The sequence below is a fragment of the Scyliorhinus canicula genome, chromosome 19, assembly GCF_902713615.1.
Source record: "Scyliorhinus canicula chromosome 19, sScyCan1.1, whole genome shotgun sequence".
NCBI lineage: Eukaryota > Metazoa > Chordata > Chondrichthyes > Carcharhiniformes > Scyliorhinidae > Scyliorhinus > Scyliorhinus canicula.
In genome coordinates this window covers 11,075,822-11,098,322 of record NC_052164.1, presented here as the reverse complement: position 1 = coordinate 11,098,322, position 22,501 = coordinate 11,075,822, and the positions used below count along the sequence as shown (strand labels likewise).

The 22,501-nt window shown below is 47.6% G+C and overlaps 1 protein-coding gene across 3 annotated transcripts in view; it reads right to left on the bottom strand.

The window, feature by feature from the left end:
• The window catches only part of LOC119954494 (transcription factor CP2-like), a 52,666-nt gene extending 30,989 nt beyond the window's left edge, over positions 1–21,677 (bottom strand). For 2 of the 3 annotated variants that reach the window (XM_038779776.1, XM_038779777.1), the window contains exons 1-4: positions 21,480–21,677; positions 11,864–12,015; positions 9,343–9,419; positions 8,134–8,239 (exon numbers count right to left, since the gene is read on the bottom strand). In XM_038779776.1, coding sequence (XP_038635704.1) covers positions 8,134–8,239; positions 9,343–9,419; positions 11,864–12,015; positions 21,480–21,565 — 421 coding nt within the window. In that variant the 5' untranslated portion in view covers positions 21,566–21,677. Of the gene's footprint in view, positions 1–8,133; positions 8,240–9,342; positions 9,420–11,858; positions 12,016–21,479 lie in introns of those variants that run through there. The other variant, XM_038779778.1, reaches the window with a different exon arrangement.
• Between the last annotated feature and the right edge of the window lie 824 nt (positions 21,678–22,501).

The following is a 22,501-nucleotide window of genomic DNA, read 5'->3' as shown; positions in this document are numbered from 1 at the left end:
GCCCAGCTACAACTCATGCTCTGCTGGTCTGGAAGGCAGAAAGCATGTTGAATGCTACACTGCCTTATATCAGACTGCTGCCGAGATTTACTCACAGACAGCACAAACATGTGGGTATGATTCCAAAATGAACAACTAGTAATTTGCAATTATTTTTTTTTTAACAGGAATGATCTGTTTCAGAGAATTCATTTTGGCCAGCTCCTTCTGGCAAGTTCTTGCAAAGGCACAAGACAGGCAGGATTTGAGGAAACACTTTTTCCACCCACTGGGCGGTGGGAATCTGGAACTCACTGTCTGAATGGACGGTAGAGGCAGGAACCCTCATAGTATTTAAGCATTTAAGCTATTGACCGGCAGATCGGGGCAGAAATGTGTCGCGGCGTGCGAAGAATCCAGCCCCATAGTATTCAAGGCTATGGACCCAATTCTGGAAAATGGGATTTGAACTAATAGGTGTTTGATGGACACAATGGGCTGAAGGGCCTCTTTTTGTGCTGTAAAATTCTATGGCTCTCTGACTCCAAGACTGTACAGCACTCACAGCGGTAGATATATAGGCAGTCTCATGGAGCTATTGTGTTCCATTGTTCATATAATTGTGTTAGAAATCTGTTGAGCATTAGATTATTTTCAAGTGTTCAGGATATTTCTCCTTCTCATCAAAGAAATTCAAACAATTTAATTGCCGAAGTCAAGCGAAGCCTTCAGTGGGATATTGGCTTGTAAGAAATCTATGTTGTATTATATAGAAATATATCTGTTATGAGTGGGTAGGATTTCAATTAGGGTGACTGATATAGATTCAGTAATAAAGGGGATTGGTTAAATACTTGAAAGAGGAAACATTGCCGTGAAAGCTGTACTATTCACTGTATCTATGTTAAGACCATAAGGCATTGGAGTAGAAATAGGCCATTCAGCCCATCGAGCCTGCTCTGCCATTCAATGAGATTATGACTGATCTGATATGACAATCCTCAGCTCCACTCTCCCATCTTATCGCCGTAACCCTCGATTCCTTCACTGATAAACATCTGTTTATCTCAGCCTTGAACATAGCAAATGACCCAACCTCTACAGCTCTCTGCGGTAAAGAATTCCTCTGCTTCACTATCCTCTGGGAGAAGACATTTTTCCTTATCTCTGTCTTAAATGGGCCCTGATGTGGAAATGCCACCGTTGGACTGGGGTGGGCACAGTAAGAGGTCTTACAACAAATAGCCAACCCCTTTATTCTGAGATGATGCCCTCTTGTCTCTCTCACACAGGGAAACAACTTCTCAACGTCGATCCTGTCAAGCCCCCCGAGAATCCTATTTGTCTTAATAATGTCACCTCCATTATTCTAAACTCCAATGAGTACAGGTCCAACCTATTCAACCTCCCCTTATAAGAAATACCGTCAGTAGCAAGGATCAACCTAGTGATCCTTCTCTGGACTGCCTCCAATGCCAGTATATCTTATATGCAGGATTGGCCATGCTAAATTGCCCTTAGTGTCCAAAAGGATTGGGTGGGGTTACGGGGATAGGGTGGGGATGGGGGGGGTGGGCTTGGGTAGGGTTGCTCGTTCCAAGGGCCAGTGCAGACTTGATGTGCTGAATGGCCTCCTTCTGCACTGTAAATTCTATGATGATTCTGTGATCTTGCCTTAAATAAGGTGACCAAAACTGTTCCTGGTATCCCAGGTGAGGTCTAACTAGTGCCTTGTATAATTTCAGCAAGATTTCCCTGTTTTTATACTCCATTCTCTTTGAAATAAAGGCCAACATGCCCTTTGCACTTCCTGCTGGACATTTGTAATTTAATCCCTCTGTGTTGCAGCTTTCTGCAGTCTTTCTCCATTTGGATAATATTCAGCTACTTTATTCTTCCTACCAAAGTACACGTTCTTTCCTAGCAATGTTGTTGCCTGCAGTACACTGGCACAATACATGGCAATTGGCAATTACACATTTTTGTGATGGAATTTGTATATATTAACATTTTGATAATGCTGCCCCAATCGGTGAGGTATTTGTTTACTCAAGTACAAAGATTTCCCCAACTCAGTTCCCATCAAAGGAGCACCCTCCGCATTAAATCTTATCGATTTTAAGGATACACGTCTACCAAAAGTGAAATTATATTTTGAATCATAATACTTCCTGCCCTAACTCAAAGGGAAGGAAACTTGCTAATAAGAGTCCTAAGTTAATCATGTAATTTCTTCTAGAATTCCCTCAAACAACATCAGCCAAACATATAACCTGCTCCTTATCATGCCGCTGTTTGTGGGATCTTGCTGGACACAAACTGCATTTGCTACATGACAATACACTTCAAAAATTGGCTGTAATGTGCTTTGGTACATCATGTGGCTGTGGAAGGTGCTACATCAATGCAGGTCTTTCTTGTTAAGGAACAAGGACAACGACGGACACTCTTTTACGTTGGAGTCCTGTGCAAATTCAGATGGTGTTTAATAAATGTGGGTCTTCAGGCAGCTCGGTGGCACAGTGGATTAGCCCTGCTGCCTCACGGCGCCGAGGTCCCAGGTTCGATCCCGGCTCTGGGTCCCTGTCCGTGTGGAGTTTGCACATTCTCCCCGTGTCTGCGTGGGTTTCGCCCCCACAACCCAAAGATGTACAGGCTAGGTGGATTCTCCACGCTAAAAACTGCCCCTTAATTGGAAAAAGATTAATTGGGTACTCTAAATTTATATTTAAAAAATAAATAAATGTGGGTCTTTCGGTATTGAATCCTCCCTCTGAAAACAGAAATAGCAAAAGTTGTTTTCTCTTTTCTCACTCTCGTTAGTTCTTTCTTGTGCAGTCTTATCACCATCACCATCTCATGTAAACAGCCAATGCTCTGATCTTATCAGGTATGGGGGGGGGGGGGGGGGGGGGGAACAAGTCTCATTGTGTGCAGTAGAAACAAGACATAAGGCAACCAGAGCCCTATCTGCACCCTATCTACTCCCTATATACCTGAATCATTAATCAACGCTTGACAACTTACAAGGGTAAACCTTACCAATGTGCACGCCACAGCTTTGTGCAGGTTAGCATTCCCTCTAGGCAACTATAATGAAGCTCGCTGATCTTCATTCCAAATCGCAATATGTACTCCCGACAAGCAATGCTCCTCACTGGGGGCAAATTCACAAAGTTGTCCCAATATTCTCACTAACAGAGTCTAATAATGTACTAATTATCACTCTAATTCATTGAACGCGTTCCTATTTTCCTTTTACTGCCCGGGTTTCTTGTTGTCGAAGGGAACCATGCTGGTTGATGTTTCACAGGATCACAGAATTTTTACAGCGCACAAGGAGGCCATTTGGCCCATCGTGTCTGCACCAGCTCCCCAAGTGATTTTGTGCCATTCCCCTGCCCTTTCTCCCATCCACCTCCACTTTGTTTCTCTTCAAATAATCATCTAATGCCTTCTTGAATGCCTCAATTGAAACTGCCTCCATCACACTTTCCGACAGTGCATTCCAGGTGAACGATAGGGGGCACCTGGCTTTGAACCAGGCACTTCTCAATCTGCAGCCACATGTTGTGCCACTATACCCCCAAACTCTGGGCGTGATTTCACAATTAAAATTCAGAGTCTGGTTTCAGGCGCCTGCAGTGCTGAGAAAGATCCCACTATTCAACAGTACTTTCCCATTTCTTTTGGCGTCGGGAAGGAACGCACTTTATTAATTTCCTGCACAGGCAGGCCCAACTTGACAGCGTAGGAAGACTACTTGCGGATTGAGGCACCATTTTAAAATGCAGCCACGCTCTTTCGACCTCCCCCCGAACGACCCCACTGCGGCCTCCAGACCCCGTTGCACCCAACTTACCTCTTCCGGGGTCCTCGGGCCCGACCTCACCACACCTCTTATGGGTAAGGCATCCCTAGGAATGATCCGTGGTGTGGGCAACCTGGCACCTGGGCACTGCCGGTCTGGCAACATGGCAGTGCCCCTGCTAGCCTGGCAGTGACACCCAGGCACTTACAGGCTACTTGGGTGGCAGTGAGAGTGCAAGGGTATCACTGTGCCCTGCCCCTGATCACCAGGGGGTCTATAATGGCCTGGGAGACCCACCAGGTGCTGTTATGCCTGGCCCACATTAGTGAAACCCAGTGCTAAGCGGCGCCCACGCAAGGTTTCCTAAGCGCGGCTGTTAGGTTAACAGGCAGCAGGGTAGCATGGTGGTTAGCATAAATGCTTCACAGCTCCAGGGTCCCAGGTTCGATTCCCGGCTGGGTCACTGTCTGTGTGGAGTCTGCACGTCCTCCCCCTGTGTGCGTGGGTTTCCTCCGGGTGCTCCGGTTTCCTCCCACAGTCCAAAGATGTGCGGGTTAGGTGGATTGGCCATGCTAAATTGCCCGTAGTGTCCTAATAAAAAGTAAGGTTAACGGTTGTTGGGTTATGGGTATAGGGTGGATACGTGGGTTTGAGTGGGGTGATCATGGCTCGGCACAACATTGAGGGCCGAAGGGCCTGTTCTGTGCTGTACTGTTCTATGTTCTATGTTCTATTCCATCGACTGCCCGAGTGATCCCTGCACGTGTGCCGGCCGTTCCATCTCACGGGCCTATATATCTTTTCCAGGTGGTTCTGGAGATGGTGGGAAGTTAGGGCTCACTCACTGGGTAAACGATCATAGAGGACGGCCTCACACTTCTGGCCCCGTACCCTGCCACCTCTCGCTGAGGGTGACCCCAGGTGGGACATTCAAGTGTTCCTGTCCCGCCTCAACCTCCAGCCCCCTCCCCCCGCCCAGAAACCAAACCATCTCCCCAAACCGCCACACCCCCCCCAACCTCACACCCCCACATGGCACACTCTCTACTCCCAGCCCAGCCCATCTTGAACACACATTGGACAGAGGGTAGAGGCAGGTCGGAATGTTGGTGAGAAAGTTATTTAACGGTGACTGCTTTGTGCTACACCTGTGCCACAGTGTATAGCCTTCTAATATTACGTGCTCTACCGTATCGTCTCGGTGTTAGACCAGACAGCACATCAGACATGGAGGCGTCTCACGCCCTCTGACCTGAAATGCCTTTGGTGGCTCTTCTCTGGAGGGCCTGAATCTGTGTGGCCCGGCCGACCTTCAGATGTCACAGGTGGCAAGGTGCCACCTTGTTCTGCCTGCTGCCCATCAGATGTGTCGGTGCAAGGTGGGGGCGGGATTTAGAGAGGTGTCCCAGCACATCCCCTGGGGAGGCACCAACATGGACCCTTTCACCTCCTCCTCCCTCGGCTGCTCGATGGCCCCCGATCTACTCCAAGGGATGTCATTCCTCTTTTTGCGGCACTGGGTCCCAGTCCTCCTTGTGAGACTGGCAGCTCTCACCTCCTCTGCCACCTCCTCCTAGGCCCTGTTAACAATGATGGGCTAGAGTCTCCTGCTACCCTCGGGTATAGGATGTCCCTCCTCTCCTCCAGCACGTCCAGCATGCAATCGAGCTCTGAATCGGTAAATCTCGGGCAGCCCTCCTTTGTGCGTATAGGCAGTCCAGCCCTTCAGTGCCAATTCTGGCTCCAGCGAATCAGTCGCCAACGGGAATAGGAATTGCTCTAGATTGACATGGGCAGGGTGCTGGCCCATTTGCATGTCCTGACTCCCTTCCCAAATAGCGCCCCCAACAGGAGTGGGAACCGCACACAATTCAGTCCCAGCAGCATTACATGGTGTTGGAATCTTTGTTTCAGTGGCTAAGTGCTGGCTCAAATGGAGAATTCGCGGGCATTCTACGACGCCAAAATGGGCACCAAATCTTCACCGATTCTGGAATTGGTGAGGAGCCAGCAGCGACGGCGGGTGAAATTCCCGGCTCCCACGTCGTAAACAGACGGAGAATGGCTGGGTCCCTGACCGCGCATGCGCACGGTGACGACCTGGAGCGGTCGCGCGTACATCATGGCGCCCCTGTGCCTGGACCAGACCCGCCATCTGCGACCCCACAGGCCACTCCCCCCACGCTCACCCCCCCCCAGCCTTCCGGGAAGCTTCCTCCCGGCCAGCGGCACGAAGTCCGGCCGAGTGTGGCGGCTCTAGGCGCACATCAACCGTGCAGTCGTGAACATGGCCCATCGGGGGCGGAGCATCGCGGGAGGGCATGCTGATGATGCGCTAATGCCATTCCAACAGCGCGCGAAGCGATTACGCCACTTCCAAGGGGGCGGAGCATGGCTGACCAGCGTCAAACCCGCACCGGCCCCGATTTGGGCGTTGGAGTGGATTCTCCGCCCATTCGCTGATTACGATATCGGCGCCAGGCAACGGAGAATCCTGACCAGAGTTCCCAAATGGAGAATCCTGCCCTTGATCAAGCAGATTTGTTTTGAGATCTTCCTGAAGATTTTCAAGCATTTGCCACTGATCTTGTTATCCTGGCTCTAGATAAGGACAGTCAGGTTGCATTCCCACTTCCATTGGAATACCCCCTAAACTCTCTGGGCGGGATTTTCCGGTCCTCTAGCCGCATGTTTCTCGGTAGCGCGTTGTTCGCCTGTGGCGGGATTCTATCTTCCCGCAGCACGGTAGCATTGTGGGGGGCAGCACGGTAGCATTGTGGATAGCACAACCGCTTCACAGCTCCAGGGTCCCAGGTTCGATTCCCGGCTTGGGTTACTGTCTGTGCGGAGTCTGCACATCCTCCCCGTGTGTGCGTGGGTTTCCTCCGGGTGCTCCGGTTTCCTCCCGCAGTCCAAAGATGTGCAGGTTAGGTGGATTGGCCCTGGATAAATTGCTCTTAGTGTCCATAATTGCCCTTAGTGTTGGGTGGGGTTATGGGGATAGGGTGGCGGTGTTAACCTTGGGTAGGGTGCTCTTTCCAAGAGCCGGTGCAGACTCGATGGGCCGAATGGCCTCCTTCGGCACTGTAAATTCTATATAACAATAATATTTGTCAATGGGATTTCCCATTGTAACCACCGCACACCGCTGGGAAAGCCGCTGCGCTGCCGGTGGGAAAATTGAATTGCAACAACCGGAGAATTCTGGCCTCTGTCTCTCTCTCTCCTTTTAAGGCACTTCTTTAAACCTGCACCATCATCAAACATCTGGACACCCATCCGAATATCTGCTTCTTTGGCTGAATTTTCCTTTTTTTTGGTCCGGTTTCTCTCTGCAAAGTGCCTTGAGACACCAAAAGGCCCCTGTGTCAACCCGTGCTTGCAAAACTCACACCATAATGTCTAATGTTTCTGCGATTGGGGCAGCACTTACTGAACAATCCCAAGTGTACTATGAATTACATCAACAATTTAAGATTATCGGTTGGGCTCGCAACGTAGCTCACTTCCGTTTGCTAGAAGCTACATATTTTCATACTCGGTGACCTGTCCTCTGCAGGCAAAAGGAACAGGTCCGGGCACTGCGCTTTTTTTTGAATGAGGCAAAAGCGTGGGGAACAATACTTTCCTGTTGCATTCCTGGTGCAAATCCCTTGACCAAAGTCAACTTGCCAATCGATCAGCACCCTCTTCTCAAGCAATATGAATTGTTGTTCAATTTGAATTTTGGCATTCTTTCATCTGTCCTGATACCCGATGGGGAACCAAAAATGTCCAATAGCCCTGACTCTTCTTTCAGCAACACTCAAATTCTGCACTACAAAGCAACTATTTACATTAAAAGTACTACATAATGCAAATGTTTGTTGTCGTGAGTTGCTGTGCTGTCTTTAAACAATTGGCATCTCCATACAACACAATCATCTATTCGCAGACTAGCCCAGCACAGACTGGGACTCCAATCTGGGTATTCACAGTTTGGATGGCTCACCGTGGGCTGCGCGATATATTTTAGCTACTGAGGCATCATTGGAACGTCTAATTAGGTTTTATGAAGACATAATTGAGTCCAGTATCCCATGCCAGCTTTAAGCATTGCAGCCCTGTTGGGATTGCAGAATGTGGAATTAGCCCTATAGCTGGTGCAGTTTCTTTGATATCTGGAAGGGTCCCTGCGTTTGAACTCGCGTCATGGCAACATGATTCAGCGGAGTCTCAGCACACCGCCCATGATACTGGCGGTGAATAGAACATAGCTATGATGCTGCCGGTGAATAGAACATAGCTATGATGCTGGCGGTGAATAGAACATAGCCATGATGCTGCCGGTGAATGGAACATACCAATATCAAGCAGTCGGTCTCCTGGTCTATTCCACTTCCAGCCTTGGAACTGTTGGTGCTCACTGTACTGCAGACGCCTGTCATGGAAGACAACCCTGACTGTGCTCTGCAAAAGAAAGAGGCAAAGTTGACTGTGGGGAAGGGGGAGTCAGAACTCAAACAGGTTATGGCGATATATTTTTTCCCTCCCTAACCGCCTGATATTATATCTTCAGCCATCTGCAATCAGCAACCCTCTGAGAACCCTGCTTTCTTCCAATTCTGGAGTCCAGGGACGGCACGGTGGCACAGTGGTTAGCACCGCTGCCTCACAGCACCAGGGTCCTGGGTTCAATTCCAGCCACGGGTCACAGTGCGGAGTCTGCACATCCTCCCCGTGTGTGCGTGGGTTTCCTCCGGGTGCTCCGGTTTCCTCCCACAATCCAAAGATGCGCAGGTTGGGTGGATTGGCCGTGCTAAATTACCCTTAATGTCCAAAAGGTTAGGTGGGGTTACTGGATTACGGGGATAGGATGGGGAATGGGCTTAGTTAGGGTACTCTTTCCAAGGGTCGGTGCAGACTCGATGGGCCGTATGACCTCTTTCTGCATTGTAGGGATTCTATCATTCTTGGCCATCCTTCACTTCATTCACTCCAGCCTTGGTGGTCATGCCTTTAACTGCCTCGGCCCCATGCTTAGGAATTTCTGCCCACAGACCTCCGACTCTGGTGAGGCCTCCACGGTGGCCAGGACGGTGTCGGGGGCTACCGATCGGCGGGCATGCTCATTCTGGGGGGGGGGCTATGTTCCTGTTCCTCCGCGCCGGGCCCCTGTAGGGCTCCGCCATGTTGGGCGGAGGCCATCGCACGCATGCACAGACCTGCGCTGACTGTGCAGGGCTGCCTTTCGGCGCCGGAGCAGCGCGCAGCTCTCTGTCGCTATGCTAGCCCCCTGAACAACGGTGAATTGCTGGGCCAGGAGGCCCGATGATACCGATGGACACCGGTGTTTAAGCCGGCGTCAACACTTGGCCGGGATTTCGGAGAATCCCGGCCCAGATCTTTATTCTTTACATCCTTCTTTATTGTCCCCCCCTCCCCCCTCCCCTCCTCTCCCCCGCCCTTCTCCCCCTCCCCTCTCCCTTCTTCTCCCCTTTTCCTCTCCCTCTCCCCTCTCCCTCCCCCCCCCTCTCCCCCCCCCCCCCCCCCCCCCTCCCCCCAACACTCACCTTCAGCATCTTCCCATTTGGTTCCAACAGGCCTCTCATATTCTGATTACACATCATTCGAATCTCATATGACTGACCTGAATAAGAAACAACAGACACGTGTAGCCAAGGAAACAACTCAAATGCCTTCAAACATCTTTATCACTCTCCTGATGCCTCAGCAACTTTATCCATTACGTTTAAGGAACCACAGGTATTTGGCAGGGCCCAAGTTCAAAGTGCAGCATGTACTGAGGCACCTGTTCTCAGAAGGGCAGCGATAGCGGAAATATAATTGTCCTCAGTGTGCAGTGTCCAAAGTTGGAAGTCAACCAGTGTTCCCACTCCATGGCCTTGTCCCCTCTCCATCACTGTAACCTCCTCCAGCTCCACAATCTTCCGAGATCTCTGTGCTTCTCCAATGCTACGAGATCTCTGTGCTCCTCCAATGCTACGAGATCTCTGTGTTCCTCCAATGCTACGAGATCTCTGTGCTCCTCCAATGCTACGAGATCTCTGTGTTCCTCCAATGCTACGAGATCTCTATGTTCCTCCAATGCTACGAGATCTCTGTGCTTCTCCAATGCTACGAGATCTCTGTGCTCCTCCAGTACCAGCCTCTTGTGCAGTCTGATTCCCAAAGCTGCACCATTGGCGTCTGTGCTTTCAGCCGAGTTCTGAAATTCCCTCCCTAAAACTCTCCACCTCTCTTAAAACCCACTTTAAGATGCTCCTAAAAACCTAACTCTTTGATCAAGCTCTTGGCCACCTGACCTCTTGTCCTTTCAATGTTGTTCAATGCCAGATTTTGTTTGCTGATGCTTCAGTGAAGCCCCTTGGGGTGTTTTACTGTGCCTTAGGCGCTATATAAATGCAAGCTGACGTTGATTAATCCAGAGATGATTGTCGGAAATGGATACTGAAGGAAAAGACGATTGGCATTGACAGTGGGACTGTCCCAGATCAATTAACCTTGCAACACTCAGATGGTCAGGGTTCCCCATCAGGATTATCATTTGTGCAAAGTGCAAGAGGCTGCCTAACAAGGAGACCTCCACATCTCCAGACAATGAGGGGAGAACATTAGTGAGGAAGAAAAAAGATTGTAATAACACTACAAGTGCATTCAAAAGGGAATCAGACTGTTATCTGAAAAGAAAGAACGTGCAAGGTTAGTGAGGCGGGGGAATGGCACTCGCGAGTTACTCATTGAGGGAGCTGATGCAGACACATTGGGCTGAATGGCCTCCTTCTGCCCTGTCACAATTTTGCGATTCTGTGAAGAACACATGGTCTGAAAGGTGAGGAAAAACCTTCTCACCGCAGCGAGTGGTAATGATTTGGAACTTGCTGCCTATCCGGGGGGGGGGGCAGATGTGGGGAAGGTCAATCATTTCACAAGGAAATTGGAGGGCACTTGAGGGAAGAAACTTTCAGGGCGCTGGTATGTGGAGGAGGAATGTGACTGACTGCAATGAGCCAGCATTGACTCGATGGGCCGATTGGCCTCCTTGTGTGCCTCATTGATTGTGACTGTCCAGCAATGAGAAACAAATGGGACTTGTTGTTAAAATGCTGGGTTGTTCATGGGGATGGGGCGAATGTATATGATTGTTAATATTATTGTTATTTTCGGTATTTTACTAAGGTGCGTCAATGTTGTATAAAATCAAAATTTCTCAATAAAAATTATTTAAAAAAAAAAAACAAATGGGACAAGCTGCTTACAGAGCAGTGGTATTATGTTGCAAACCTTTCATCGAAACAAAGTCTGACTTATGAGGAGAGATTGAGGGGCTTTGGACTTTGAAAAGGAGATGATTGAGAGACAACCTCCGAGTGAGATGTGAGATAATAAACAATTTTTTAAAAACCTAATCCAGAACATGATTTCAAACTAAAGAGTAACAGTTCATAGAATCAACAACAGTGCAGAAGAAGGCCATTCGGCCCATTGAGTCTGCACCGGCCCTTAGAAAGATCACCTGACTTAAGCCCATGCATCCACCTTATCCCTGTGACCCAGTAACCCCACCCAATCTTTTTGGACACTAAGAGGAAATTTGAAAATGAAAATCGCTTATTGTCACAAGTTAGGCTTCAAATGAAGTTACAGTGAAAAGCTCCTAGTCGCCACATTCCGGCGCCTGTTCGGGGAGGCTGGTACGGGAATTGAACCGTGCTGCTGGCCTGCCTTGGTCTGCTTTCAAAGCCAGCGATTTGGCCAAGCGATTTAGCATGGCCAATCCACCTAGCCTGCACATCTTTGGACTGTGGTCAAGTTGGTCAAGGCAGCATGGATTCAACCAATTGATAGGTTAATTTGAACTGATGTTTGGAAGTTCTACTTTACTTAAAGAGAAAAGTGAACTGGGCTTTTAGGTAGATTAATGGGGAAGATGGTACCTGAAGAGGGAGGAATGGGGAGAGGATCCCTTTGCTAGGGAGGGTGATATGCCAGCTTTTATTTAGATGCTTGAACGAGAATGACTTTCCTCTCCTGTGCCTGTCTTGTGTAATTCAGCTACTTTACTCACCGTACCTTGGTTGAGGTAGGTGAGCGTCTCCTCATGTAGTTTAACGGCAGGTGATGTCGCAGCGCCCAGTATGTACTGGAATGTGATAGCACTAGCTTCGTGGTCTGAAGAGAGTGTGGAGTCTTCATGCTTAAACAGCGGCAATGGCAGCATGTCACTGAAAGAAGAAAACTTGGTCACTTCACAGAACAGAGTAAAACCATCACTATTTCGCTAGTGCTGATATCAGGAGTAAGATGAAGTGAGGTTTCATTGTCTATACTACCTCTGTGGCACACCAGTTTTCTCATGAGATAGAAACAAACAAAAGAATTTCCGTTTCTACAGTGCCTCAGGACATCCCAAAATGTTTTACAACCAATGAGAGTGCTAACACCAGGTTCCGGAAGCAACTGTTCCACTCGGAACTCAGTCGCAACAGGAGATTCCCCAGGTTTTAGGATCGACCGCAAAGCATTCCTGAAGGTGCTAACTGTACCGGCTAACTCATGGGAGTCCCTGGCCTGTGACTGACCGATGCGACCATCAATTCAACCAGAGATATGAGTTGGAGTAAACTGTGGCTTTAATCAGCTTACAACTGAGTCTGCCTGCGACTATGCTGAACTGAAGGTGGACTCGCAGGACCGCAGCACTTATACTTCTTGAAGGGGTTGGAGCCGAGGGTGGAGCCCAGTACATGCTCCTCATCTCCCCCTGTGGGCAGAGCCGCGCAACGGCTCACAGATGGAGCCCACAGGGACACAGTAATGTACAGTGTGAATTATAGTGGTTACACATTCACCACACTGACCATGATGGAGGAGGCTCATTCGGGAAGGCACGTCGAGCGGCTTCGTCGGAAAGTGCAGCGACAACCCAGCCCTTCGAGCACCACCTACCCCGCTTGTGGCAGAGTGCGCACTTCCCGCCCAGGACCCGTCAGCCATCTCGCAACCCATCAAACCAGAGTGGAAGTAAGCCATCCTCGATCCCGAGGGACTGCCGAAGTAGGGAATTGAAATTGTGTCGGAGTTGTGATGTTGCGCAGCAAGCTCCCAGACACATACGATAATGGCTGGATTTTAATGATGTTAGCTGGGGGATAAATAACCAGGAGTAAACACCCCTGCTCTTCATTGAATTTATGCCATGGGATCATTTACTGCCACTTTAGGAGGCAGACAGGGCCTCATGTTATTATCTTATATCTGACGGTGCAGGGTTTTCTCAGTAAGGTGCTGAACTGTGGGTCTAGATTGAAGCAGTTTCTATTTCTTTAAACCAACTAAGCTAAATTGCTGGTGCAGGACAGCTCCTATTTTTAGTTTCACTGATAGATCGGTGATCCATGTCTCAAAGACTTTGGAAGCAGATTCAACAGTGACTATCAGAAGGAACTTGAAAAAGGAATTAAAAAAGAACAATCAGGGCTCTGGGAAAAGAGCAAGGCAATGGGGCTAATTGGATAGTTCTTTTAAAGAGCAAACACAAGGGCGACGGTTCGAGTGACCTCCTTCGTTGCTGATTGGAGGATGCTGAGGCATGGAGTCGGCAGGTGTGATGTTCAATCGCTTGCTTCTGCCTGGGTAATCGGAGAGGTGTCACCACCTCGCTCTGTATCTGCAGGAAAAGTGTCAACACAGCTGCCACTGCTCGTGTCGAACATGTGGAATTCTCTTCCACAGACGGCTGTGGCGGCCAAGTTGCTGAAATTATTTAAGAAAGAAATAGATAGATTTCTAGACACTAAAGGTATCAAGAGGTATGGGGAGAGAGTGAGAGTATGGTTTTGAGATACCGCATCAGCCATAATCATATTGAATGGTGGAGCAAGCTCGAAGGGCCGAATGGCCTACTCCCACACCAATTTTCTATGCCCCTAAGCACATGGATACAGACTAAATTGGGCTCTGCTGTGATGCAGCTACAGTTGAATAGCTCACTAGTGCTCATTGTCTAGGATCAAACAAAAAGAATGCTGATTTGGGGCTCGGTAAAACCGAGGGCATACCATTAAACCTATGATGGTTTGAACCTTCCGAGAATGATGGGAGATATTTAACGATATTAAAACATCTCTTGAGAAATTCTAGGGAAAATAAGCACTCACTTTCCGAATAGCTGCTTTTTGTAGTCTCAAGGACCGTGATTTTTTGAAATCTTAATTTTTAACTTCTCAATGCTCTTCACCTCCTCGAGAGGAATTTCTCTTTCAGTCAACATATTATATCGATATGTCTTTCAGAATTTTTAAAACCTTTAAAATCATTTACAATTCAGGATGATGTGGAAATAAGTCACGTGCTTTTTTGGATCAAAGTATATGCCCAAATTCCAATTCCCTTCCAGCACCTGGTGATGCAGTAAGGCAGACTTTTGTCTGTTTCCGTGACTAGTTATTCCTGGAACGGCCCTCTAGCCTGTCGTTAGGGGCTTATAGCTTGAGGGGCTCCGATCCACATCAAGCAAGGCTGACCGGGAGTCTCTCCTGTTCTTACCGCCAGCCATTGGCGTGTTTTGGAGGGATTTGCAGGTTGTCACTCAACCTATTTGTCCGCGTTATGAACGCAACTTCCTTGGCCGTCAAGTCCTGGGATGGGATTCGAACCCGGAGATTCTGGCCCAGTGGCAGGAACGCTACGCACTGCCCCACAAGACCTCCAAAATATCTGTGACTGTGAATAATGCATCAAAATCCTTGGGTTTTTGAGTTTGGCATGATATTTCTTTCATTGGAATCAAAGGGTAATATTGTCATTCCTCCAGCATAATTGAAATCAAGTTCTACTCCTGAGACCTGAGCACATTATCTTGGCTAATATTCCAGTATGGCACCAAGGGAGTACAGCACTGTGTTGGAGGTGATTTTTTTCAGGTGAAACATTAAACCGAACCCCGTCTCAGGTGAATGTAAAAGATCCCAAGGCACTTGTCTGAAGGGCAGAAGGGGAGATTCCCCTCAGTCTCCATCCAATATTTATCCTTCAACCAATTGATATTTCACTCCTGGTGCCGAGGGAGTACTGCACTACAGGGGATGATGCCTTTCAAATGAGGCTGTGGAGAAGTAGGTGATCCTGTAATTTGTTTCATTGCTGCTTGTAGGAGATAACTACACTCAAATCAGCTGCCGCACTTTGTTGAGATGTGCTTTGGGATGTTCTGAGGTTGCGAAAGGTGCTATACAAATGCAAGCTCCCCCTTAGCATAATAGATGATGCTATAATGGCAGTGGTACCACAGTTAGTTCTTACTTTCCTCACAGATTGGTGTTGCAATCTCTCAAAATTAGTCTCACAGCAACATCAATTCTCATCGGGTTTGGAGAAGCTGCAATCGGGCTTGGTCTGTTCGAACAGGATACAAACTCTGATTAACTATGAGCAAGTTGACAGGCTCCATTACTGATTACGGTTAAGGTTGGATGGACAGATGTTTGGTGTCTCGGGCAACTAAGGGTTAAGCGGGGGAGGAAAATGGTGTTAAATCCCAAGATCAGGCATGATTGGATTGAATAGCGGAGCAGGCTCGATAGGCCGCGAGGTCTACTCCTGCTCTTATTTCTTTTGTTCTTATGACCAGGAACAAGAACGGCGTATTTTGCCCAAGGATAGTCCTCCTGCCTCCGAGTCAGAGTGTTGTGGGTTCAAGCCCCACTTCAAGGCCTGAGCTACCGTCTGGATTTGACATGTCAGCACAGAGCTGAGCGGCTGTCGGAGATGCCGTCTTTCAGCTCATGTGACTGACTGGGGATGTCTCTGCCTGTCCAGCTGTGCAATAATCTTCACAGATCCCACAGGGACAACCCAATTGATCTCCCCCCTGGGGCTCTTGGAATATGAGGGGGTGGAGGCCCTTCAGCAGGGGCTCGTGGAGATTGACCTATAGAAGCCAGTCCGGAATGGGACCGGGTAGAAGAGTCGTCCTGGTTTGAACGTTGGAGCAGTCAGCCATGATGCAGCCTTTACTTCTATTGTCGAGTTAAACCTCTTTTGAGTTTACCTTCTGGGGCATCCCGAGCTTTTACAAGCTGTAAGTAAAAATCCTGTGACACAACTTAAAGAGGAGCAGGAGAATTCTCTCAGTGTGCCGGTCAATGTTCTTTCCTTTAGCAAATACTACAAAACCAAGTGTGAATTATTATTTATCTCATTTGTTGGATTTGCTGTGTAAACCATGTTCCTCCTTTGAAAGACATTCATTGGCTGTCAAGTGCGTTGAAACATGACAAGGATGTGAAAGGTGCTGGACAAAATCCAAGAATTTTCTTCTTTACATCAAACGCATTTAGTTGTCGCTCTCACTTGCTGTAATACATTTCTTCCCACCACACTTTTTTTTTATAAATTTAGATTAGCCAATTATTTTTTCCAATTAAGGGGCAATTTAGCGTGGCCAATCCACCTACTCTGCACATTTTTGGGTTGTGGGCGAGAAACCCACGCAAACACGGGGAGAACGTGCAAACTCCACACGGACAGTGACCCAGAGCCGGGATCGAACCTGGGACCTCAGCGCCGTGAGGCGGTTGTGCTAACCACTAGGCCACCGTGCTGCCCTTTTCCCACCACACTTGCCCATTACACTTACAAATAGTCTAAAGAAACCTAGCTTTTTAAAGATTCTTCAATGAATGTTAGTATCACTGGCTCATCCAGCATTCATTGCCCATCCCTAACTGCCCTGGAGAAGGTGGTGGGCAGCTGCCTTCTGGAACCACAGCAATCCATGTGGTGCAGGTACACCCACAGTGCTCCTGGGGGAGGGAGGGGTGGAGTTCCAGGGACAATGAAGGAACGGCCGATATATTTCCAAGTCAGGATGTTGAGTGGCATGGAGGGGAATTGGCAGATAGTGGTGTTCCCATGCATCTGCTACCCTGCTCCTTCTAGGTAGAGGCAGTAGGTTTGGAAGTTGCTGTCAAAGAAGGCTTTATGAGTTACTGGAGTGCATCTCGTATAAGCTTAACGCTGCTGCCACATGCAATGTTGGTGGAGGAGTTGTTATTTAAGGTGGTGGATGGGGTGCTGATGCAATGGGCTGCTTTGCCCTGGTTTTGTGTATACAGAGAAACTGTCCAGCAGTAGAAAATCCTAGAGCCAGAATATCTGCAGCAGCTTAAACAGATTAACTCACACTGTGCTTACTTAACAACAATTCAACTTCATGGTCATCTTAGCAACAGATTAATATGTTTTTTTTAAATTTAGAGTACCCAATTATTTTTTCCAATTAAGGGGCAGTTTAGTGTGGCCGATCCACCTACTCTGCACATCTGTGGGTTGTGGGGGCGAAACCCACGCAGACACGGGGAGAATGTGCGAACTCCTCACAGACAGTGACCCAGGGCCGGGATTCGAACCCAGGTCCTCAGTGCCGTAGGCAGCAATCAGATTAATATGTTTTGCACAGTATGAAATATTGTTACTTTGCTTTCATATTAACAACAGACTGCTAGCAATACCATGAGGTTACCATTAGTACACATGCATGTCTTTTACGTTACCTGTCAGTTGCATAGATTATGGACTGATAAGGTCACACTGCAATGCAGCACCATACAGACAAGGAAGTCTCCCTGCCTTAGTACTGGATGTATGTTAACTAATCTCAATCGAGGGAGAAATGGAGGTGATGCCATTTGCTCCAGTTAAAGACGGGAGCGATCAGTCAGTGCCACTGTTATCCAATTGTCCCCGGTGTGCGTGCAGCTTCTCTGTGGAGGTTTAGCAAAGGGCTGAGGTGACCCAAACAGCAACAATGATACCAAGTTTAGCATTTAAAAAGACGATGAGTGCACATTAAAGGGGAGGCGGGGTTAAGCGAGGAATTCCACAGTTTTGCGATAATGGGAAAGAATAAAGTATCAGAGGTTGCGCAATGAATCTGGATATTGTGAGAAGAATTAATGTGTGGCATGCTGCATTAGCTCAGAAGGACCGAGAAAGGGAAATGTAAAGGATCCGAAACGGTATGTGCAATAAAGCAGAGAATGATGAAAACAATTCGAATGGAGGGGGAGATTACAGTTTATCACCTTTGGCTCAGCGGTAGTACTCCTGATTCAGAAGGTTGTGGGTTCAAGTCCCACTCTAGGGACTTGAGCACAAATATTTAGGCTGCCAAAAGTTCACTTTCACCTGGAGACTCTGCAGTGAGTCTTCCCTCTGAATAGATGCAAACAAGCCCATGGCACAATTTTGAAGAAGAGCAAGGGAATTGTTCCCAATGTCCTGGCCAATATTCAACCCTAATTCAACGTCACAAAAGCAGATGACCTGGCCATTGTAAAGTTACTGTTACTGGAATCTTGTTGTGCAGGTTAACTACTCTGTGTCTTACAACAATGAGTACACTTCAGACGTAAAGCTTTAGGATATCCTGAGATTATGAGAGGCTCCATATTTTTTTTTTTTATAAATTTAGATTACCCAATTATTTTTTCTATTAAGGGGCAATTTAGCGTGGCCAATCCACCTACTCTGCACATTTTTGGGTTGTGGGGGCGAAACCCACGCAGACACGGGGAGAATGTGCAAACTCCACACGGACAGTGACCCAGAGCCGGGATCGAACCTGGGGCCTCAGCGCCGTGAGGCGGTTGTGCTAACCACTAGGCCACCGTGCTGCCCAGAGAGGCTCCATATTAATGTAGATCTTTGATTTTACTTGTATCCTGTCCTGGAGTATGAATGTGACTTTCAGAACTTGCTCCATGGATATGAGAGCAGGATTTAAGTCTTGGGAGTATTTGATAGTCGTTCACCATAAAGTTTGCACACACCAGGGGCAGCACATTGGCGCAGTGGTGGGTTAGCACTGTTGCCTCACAGCGCTGATGTCCCTGGTTCAATCCCGGCCCTGGGTCACTGTCCGTGAGGAGTTTGCACATTTTCCCCGTGTCTGCATGGGTTTCGCCCCCACAACCCAAAGATGTGCAGGGTAGGTGGATTGGCCACGCTAAATTGCCCCTTAATTGGAAAAAATGAATTGGGTACACTAAATTTACAAAAAAAAAGTTTGCACACAGAAGTACCAGTGGGTTTGTGAAGTGTATCTGGAGTGAAAGCCAGCATGAATCACCACAGGAGCAGGGAATTTATTTTAAGCAAGTGTTCTCTCACTAAAAAGATAGTCAGGAATGTTAGTTATCACTGCTTTATGGATTGCATGGAATTATTTACTATTGCATTAATGGAGACATTAATCAATTTATAGCAAATATGTCCATTAAAATAATGGACAGAGAAATTTCACACAAACACAGGACTCAGTTGCTAACTGCTGGATCCCTACTCGGTCTACTGAATCTATCACAAAGCACAGTGGTTAGCACTGCTGCTGCTTCACAGCGCAGCGACCCGGGTTCAATTCTGGCCTTGGGTGACTGTGTGGAGTTTGTACATTCTCCCTGTGTCTGTGTGGGTGGGTTTCCTCCGGGTGCTCCAGTTTCCTCCCACAGTCCAAAGATGTGCAGGTTAGGTGGGTTGGCCATGATAAATTGCCCTTAGTGTCCAAAGGTTAGGCGGGGTTACGGAATAGGGTGGGGGAGTGGGCTTGGGTAGGGTACTCTTTCAGAGGGTCAGTGCAGATTCAATGGGCCAAATGGCCTCCTTCTGCACTGTTAGGATTCTATGGATTCTCTGGATTCTTATAACATTGGCAGTAGTTGGAATCAATCGCTTTCCTCAGGATGCAGTCATGATTCGCCAAATGGGTAATAGCTGGCATGCAACATATGTAGAATATTAAATATATACGATTTATTTACATTTAAGATATCAGCAACTGTACATCCTAGACAAAAAGAGATTTCCACCTTAATGCCACTAAGAAACACCACTTTACATTCAATTAATTTTATGAGGTGGGGTGAAGTGGACAGAGAAACACAGCAGGGCAACTCCAGATACAGTAATGTTGGAAACTGCTCTACAGATAGTGGCATTCGGATCAGGGAAGCACGGGTACAGAAAGAGGCAATTTAGTCCCTCCCGCCTGTGGCTCCGTTCAGTAAGATCATGGCTAATCTGTGGCGTAACACCTTACCTAACTTTGTTGCATTTACCTTTATATCTTCAACTAACAACAATCTAGCAATCTCAGTTTTAAAATTAACAATTATCTGTCATAAATTATCATTTGTGGATAGAATTCCAATCTTCTATTGCCCTAAGAAATGTTTTCTAATTTTACTCCAGAAGGGACCATCTCTAAATGTTAGGGTAAGAGCCTGAGACTTAGACTCCTCCAACCAGTGGAAACAATTTCTCCTAATCTATCCTATTTGTTACCTTAAAAGTTTAAATATTTTAATCACGTTCTAAATTCCAGGGAATGTGACCTTAGTTTGATTGCTTTCTGCTCATAACACGACCCGTGGAGCACAGGTATCATTCCAGTAAATCTACGCCTCTCTTCCTCCAAGGCTAATAATTCTTTCCTGAGGTGTGGTACCTCGAACTGTTCACGGTACTACAAGTGTGGCCTAACCGGATCTTTAGCCTTTGTCTGAACCACAGTAACCAGCAGATAGAGCCTTGGTTGAAAACCTTAGATAAAGGATGACAGCTCCAACTACAGCATTCGCTCCCTGTTGCACTGTAACATCAGATTAGTTGATGTGGTCCAAATCCCACGGGATATGGATCAACAACTTTTTTGACCCAGAAGCAAAATGACTTTAATTTGCATGTAAATAGCATTTCAACAAATCTACTGTGGTCATAAGAAAAACTTGCATTTATATAGCACCTTACACAACCACCAGTTGTCCCAAAACACTTTAAACCCAATAAAATATTTTTGTAGCGCAATCTCTGCAATCATAGAAAGATACCACAAACGGCAATGAGAGAATTATTAGATAATCTGGTTTTGTGATGTTGAATGTGGGTTAAATATTGACCAGGATTCTGCTTTAAAGTAGTTCCATGGGAACTAGTACATCCACCTGAGGGGACAAGTGGAGACTTGGGTCAGAATTCTCCGGCTGTGGCGATTCACTGTTCCCGCCGGCAGCGCACCCCAGCCCATGGGTGTCCCAGCGGTGTAAGGTGGTTACAATGGGAAATCCCATCGACAAGCGACAGGAATGTAGAATCCCGTTGCCAGCAAAGGCCGCACTGCTGAGTTACACGCGGCTGGAGAGTCCAGCCCTTGGTTTAATGTTTCACCCAGAAGTTGGCAACTCTGGCTGTGCGACCCTCCCTCAGTACGGCGCTGGAGTATGACTTTCAATCCACAGCCTTCGAGTCAAACTGCGACCGCTGTAAAAATGTAAATGGCAAAAGTCCCAGAGAACTACAGGCTGCTCTCTCCCTGTTTGAGGGGGGAGAGCTGACTGGTGGAGATTTAACCTGGGGGTCACCACACCTCAGGTGAGGGGCAAGGTTGCCTTCATGAATAACCTCAGTCGGTACGGGAATTGAACCCGCGCTGTGGCCGTCGCTCACGAACCAGCCATCCAGCCAACAGAGCTAACCAACCCGCAACCTCTAAACCAAAGTTCACACACAAATTGTCAAAAACTTTCTTAAAGCTGCACTTACAATGAACAACCAAACATGGTTTATTTAAAAAAGAACCCGAAATAGCCTTCAGTGCACTGGATTTACGTTAATCGATGTTCTTACTCACCGTCCTCCATTAGCAGTGACATACTGGTGGTAGTGTTCAGTTTGAGCTGGCCAGTAATGCTCTGTCTGGTTGTGCCAGTACAACATGGCGTTCCTATGAATTTCCAGGTTGGGAAAGTTTCAAGGGTAAGCAAAAGTTTGCTGGCTGTCCGAGGGAGCTGGAAACTGAGCACCTGCACGCCTGTCCTTATATTCTGCAAGCAGTACCTTGCAGCAGGTGGAGCGGGAGGGGACTGGGTGGAAAGTTCTACGCAGCAATTTACATGCAAATAGAGAAGAAACAACCCCCTCAGGCACTGCATTAAAACGCCATTTCAGGTGAATGATCAGTGCACGCCCTGGGGAAACCTGGCTACTGGCCCAAAACATTGCTGCAACAGTTTGACTCAAACCAGCAACAAGAAAGCTTTTTGGTCCAGAATTTTGCAAAGAAGTATACGTCTTTTACGCAACAAATCTTCTTTTTATTTTCTGTCCATTTATTTTCATGAGTTGACCTGTTATTGCTGGCAATATTGGCACCTCCACAGGGCAGCTGAACTGATTAAAATCAATTGGTTAAAATAATTTTATAGAATTTACAGTGCAGATGGAGGTCATTCGGCCCATCGAGTCTGCACCGGCCCTTGGAAAGAGCAGCCTACCCAAGCCCACATCTCCACCCTATTCCCATAACCCAGTAACCCCAATTTTGGACACTAAGGGCAATTTTGCATGGCCAATCCTCCTAACCTTGGACTGTGGGAGGAAACCAGAGCACCTGGAGGAAACCCACGCACACACGGGGAGAACGTGCAGACTCCGCAGAGCCAGTGACCCAAGCAGGAATCGAACCTGGGACTGTGGAGCTGTGAAGCAATTGTGCAAACCACTATGCTACCGTGCTGCCCAGTAATGGAGGGAAGAATATCATGTGTTCTTCCAATATTTAGTTACTCATTCAGAAAGATTTGCTATCCTTATGGATCCACATTCCCTCCACCTCACCTTTTCTAACGGAGCCCATACTGACATAGATCTCCT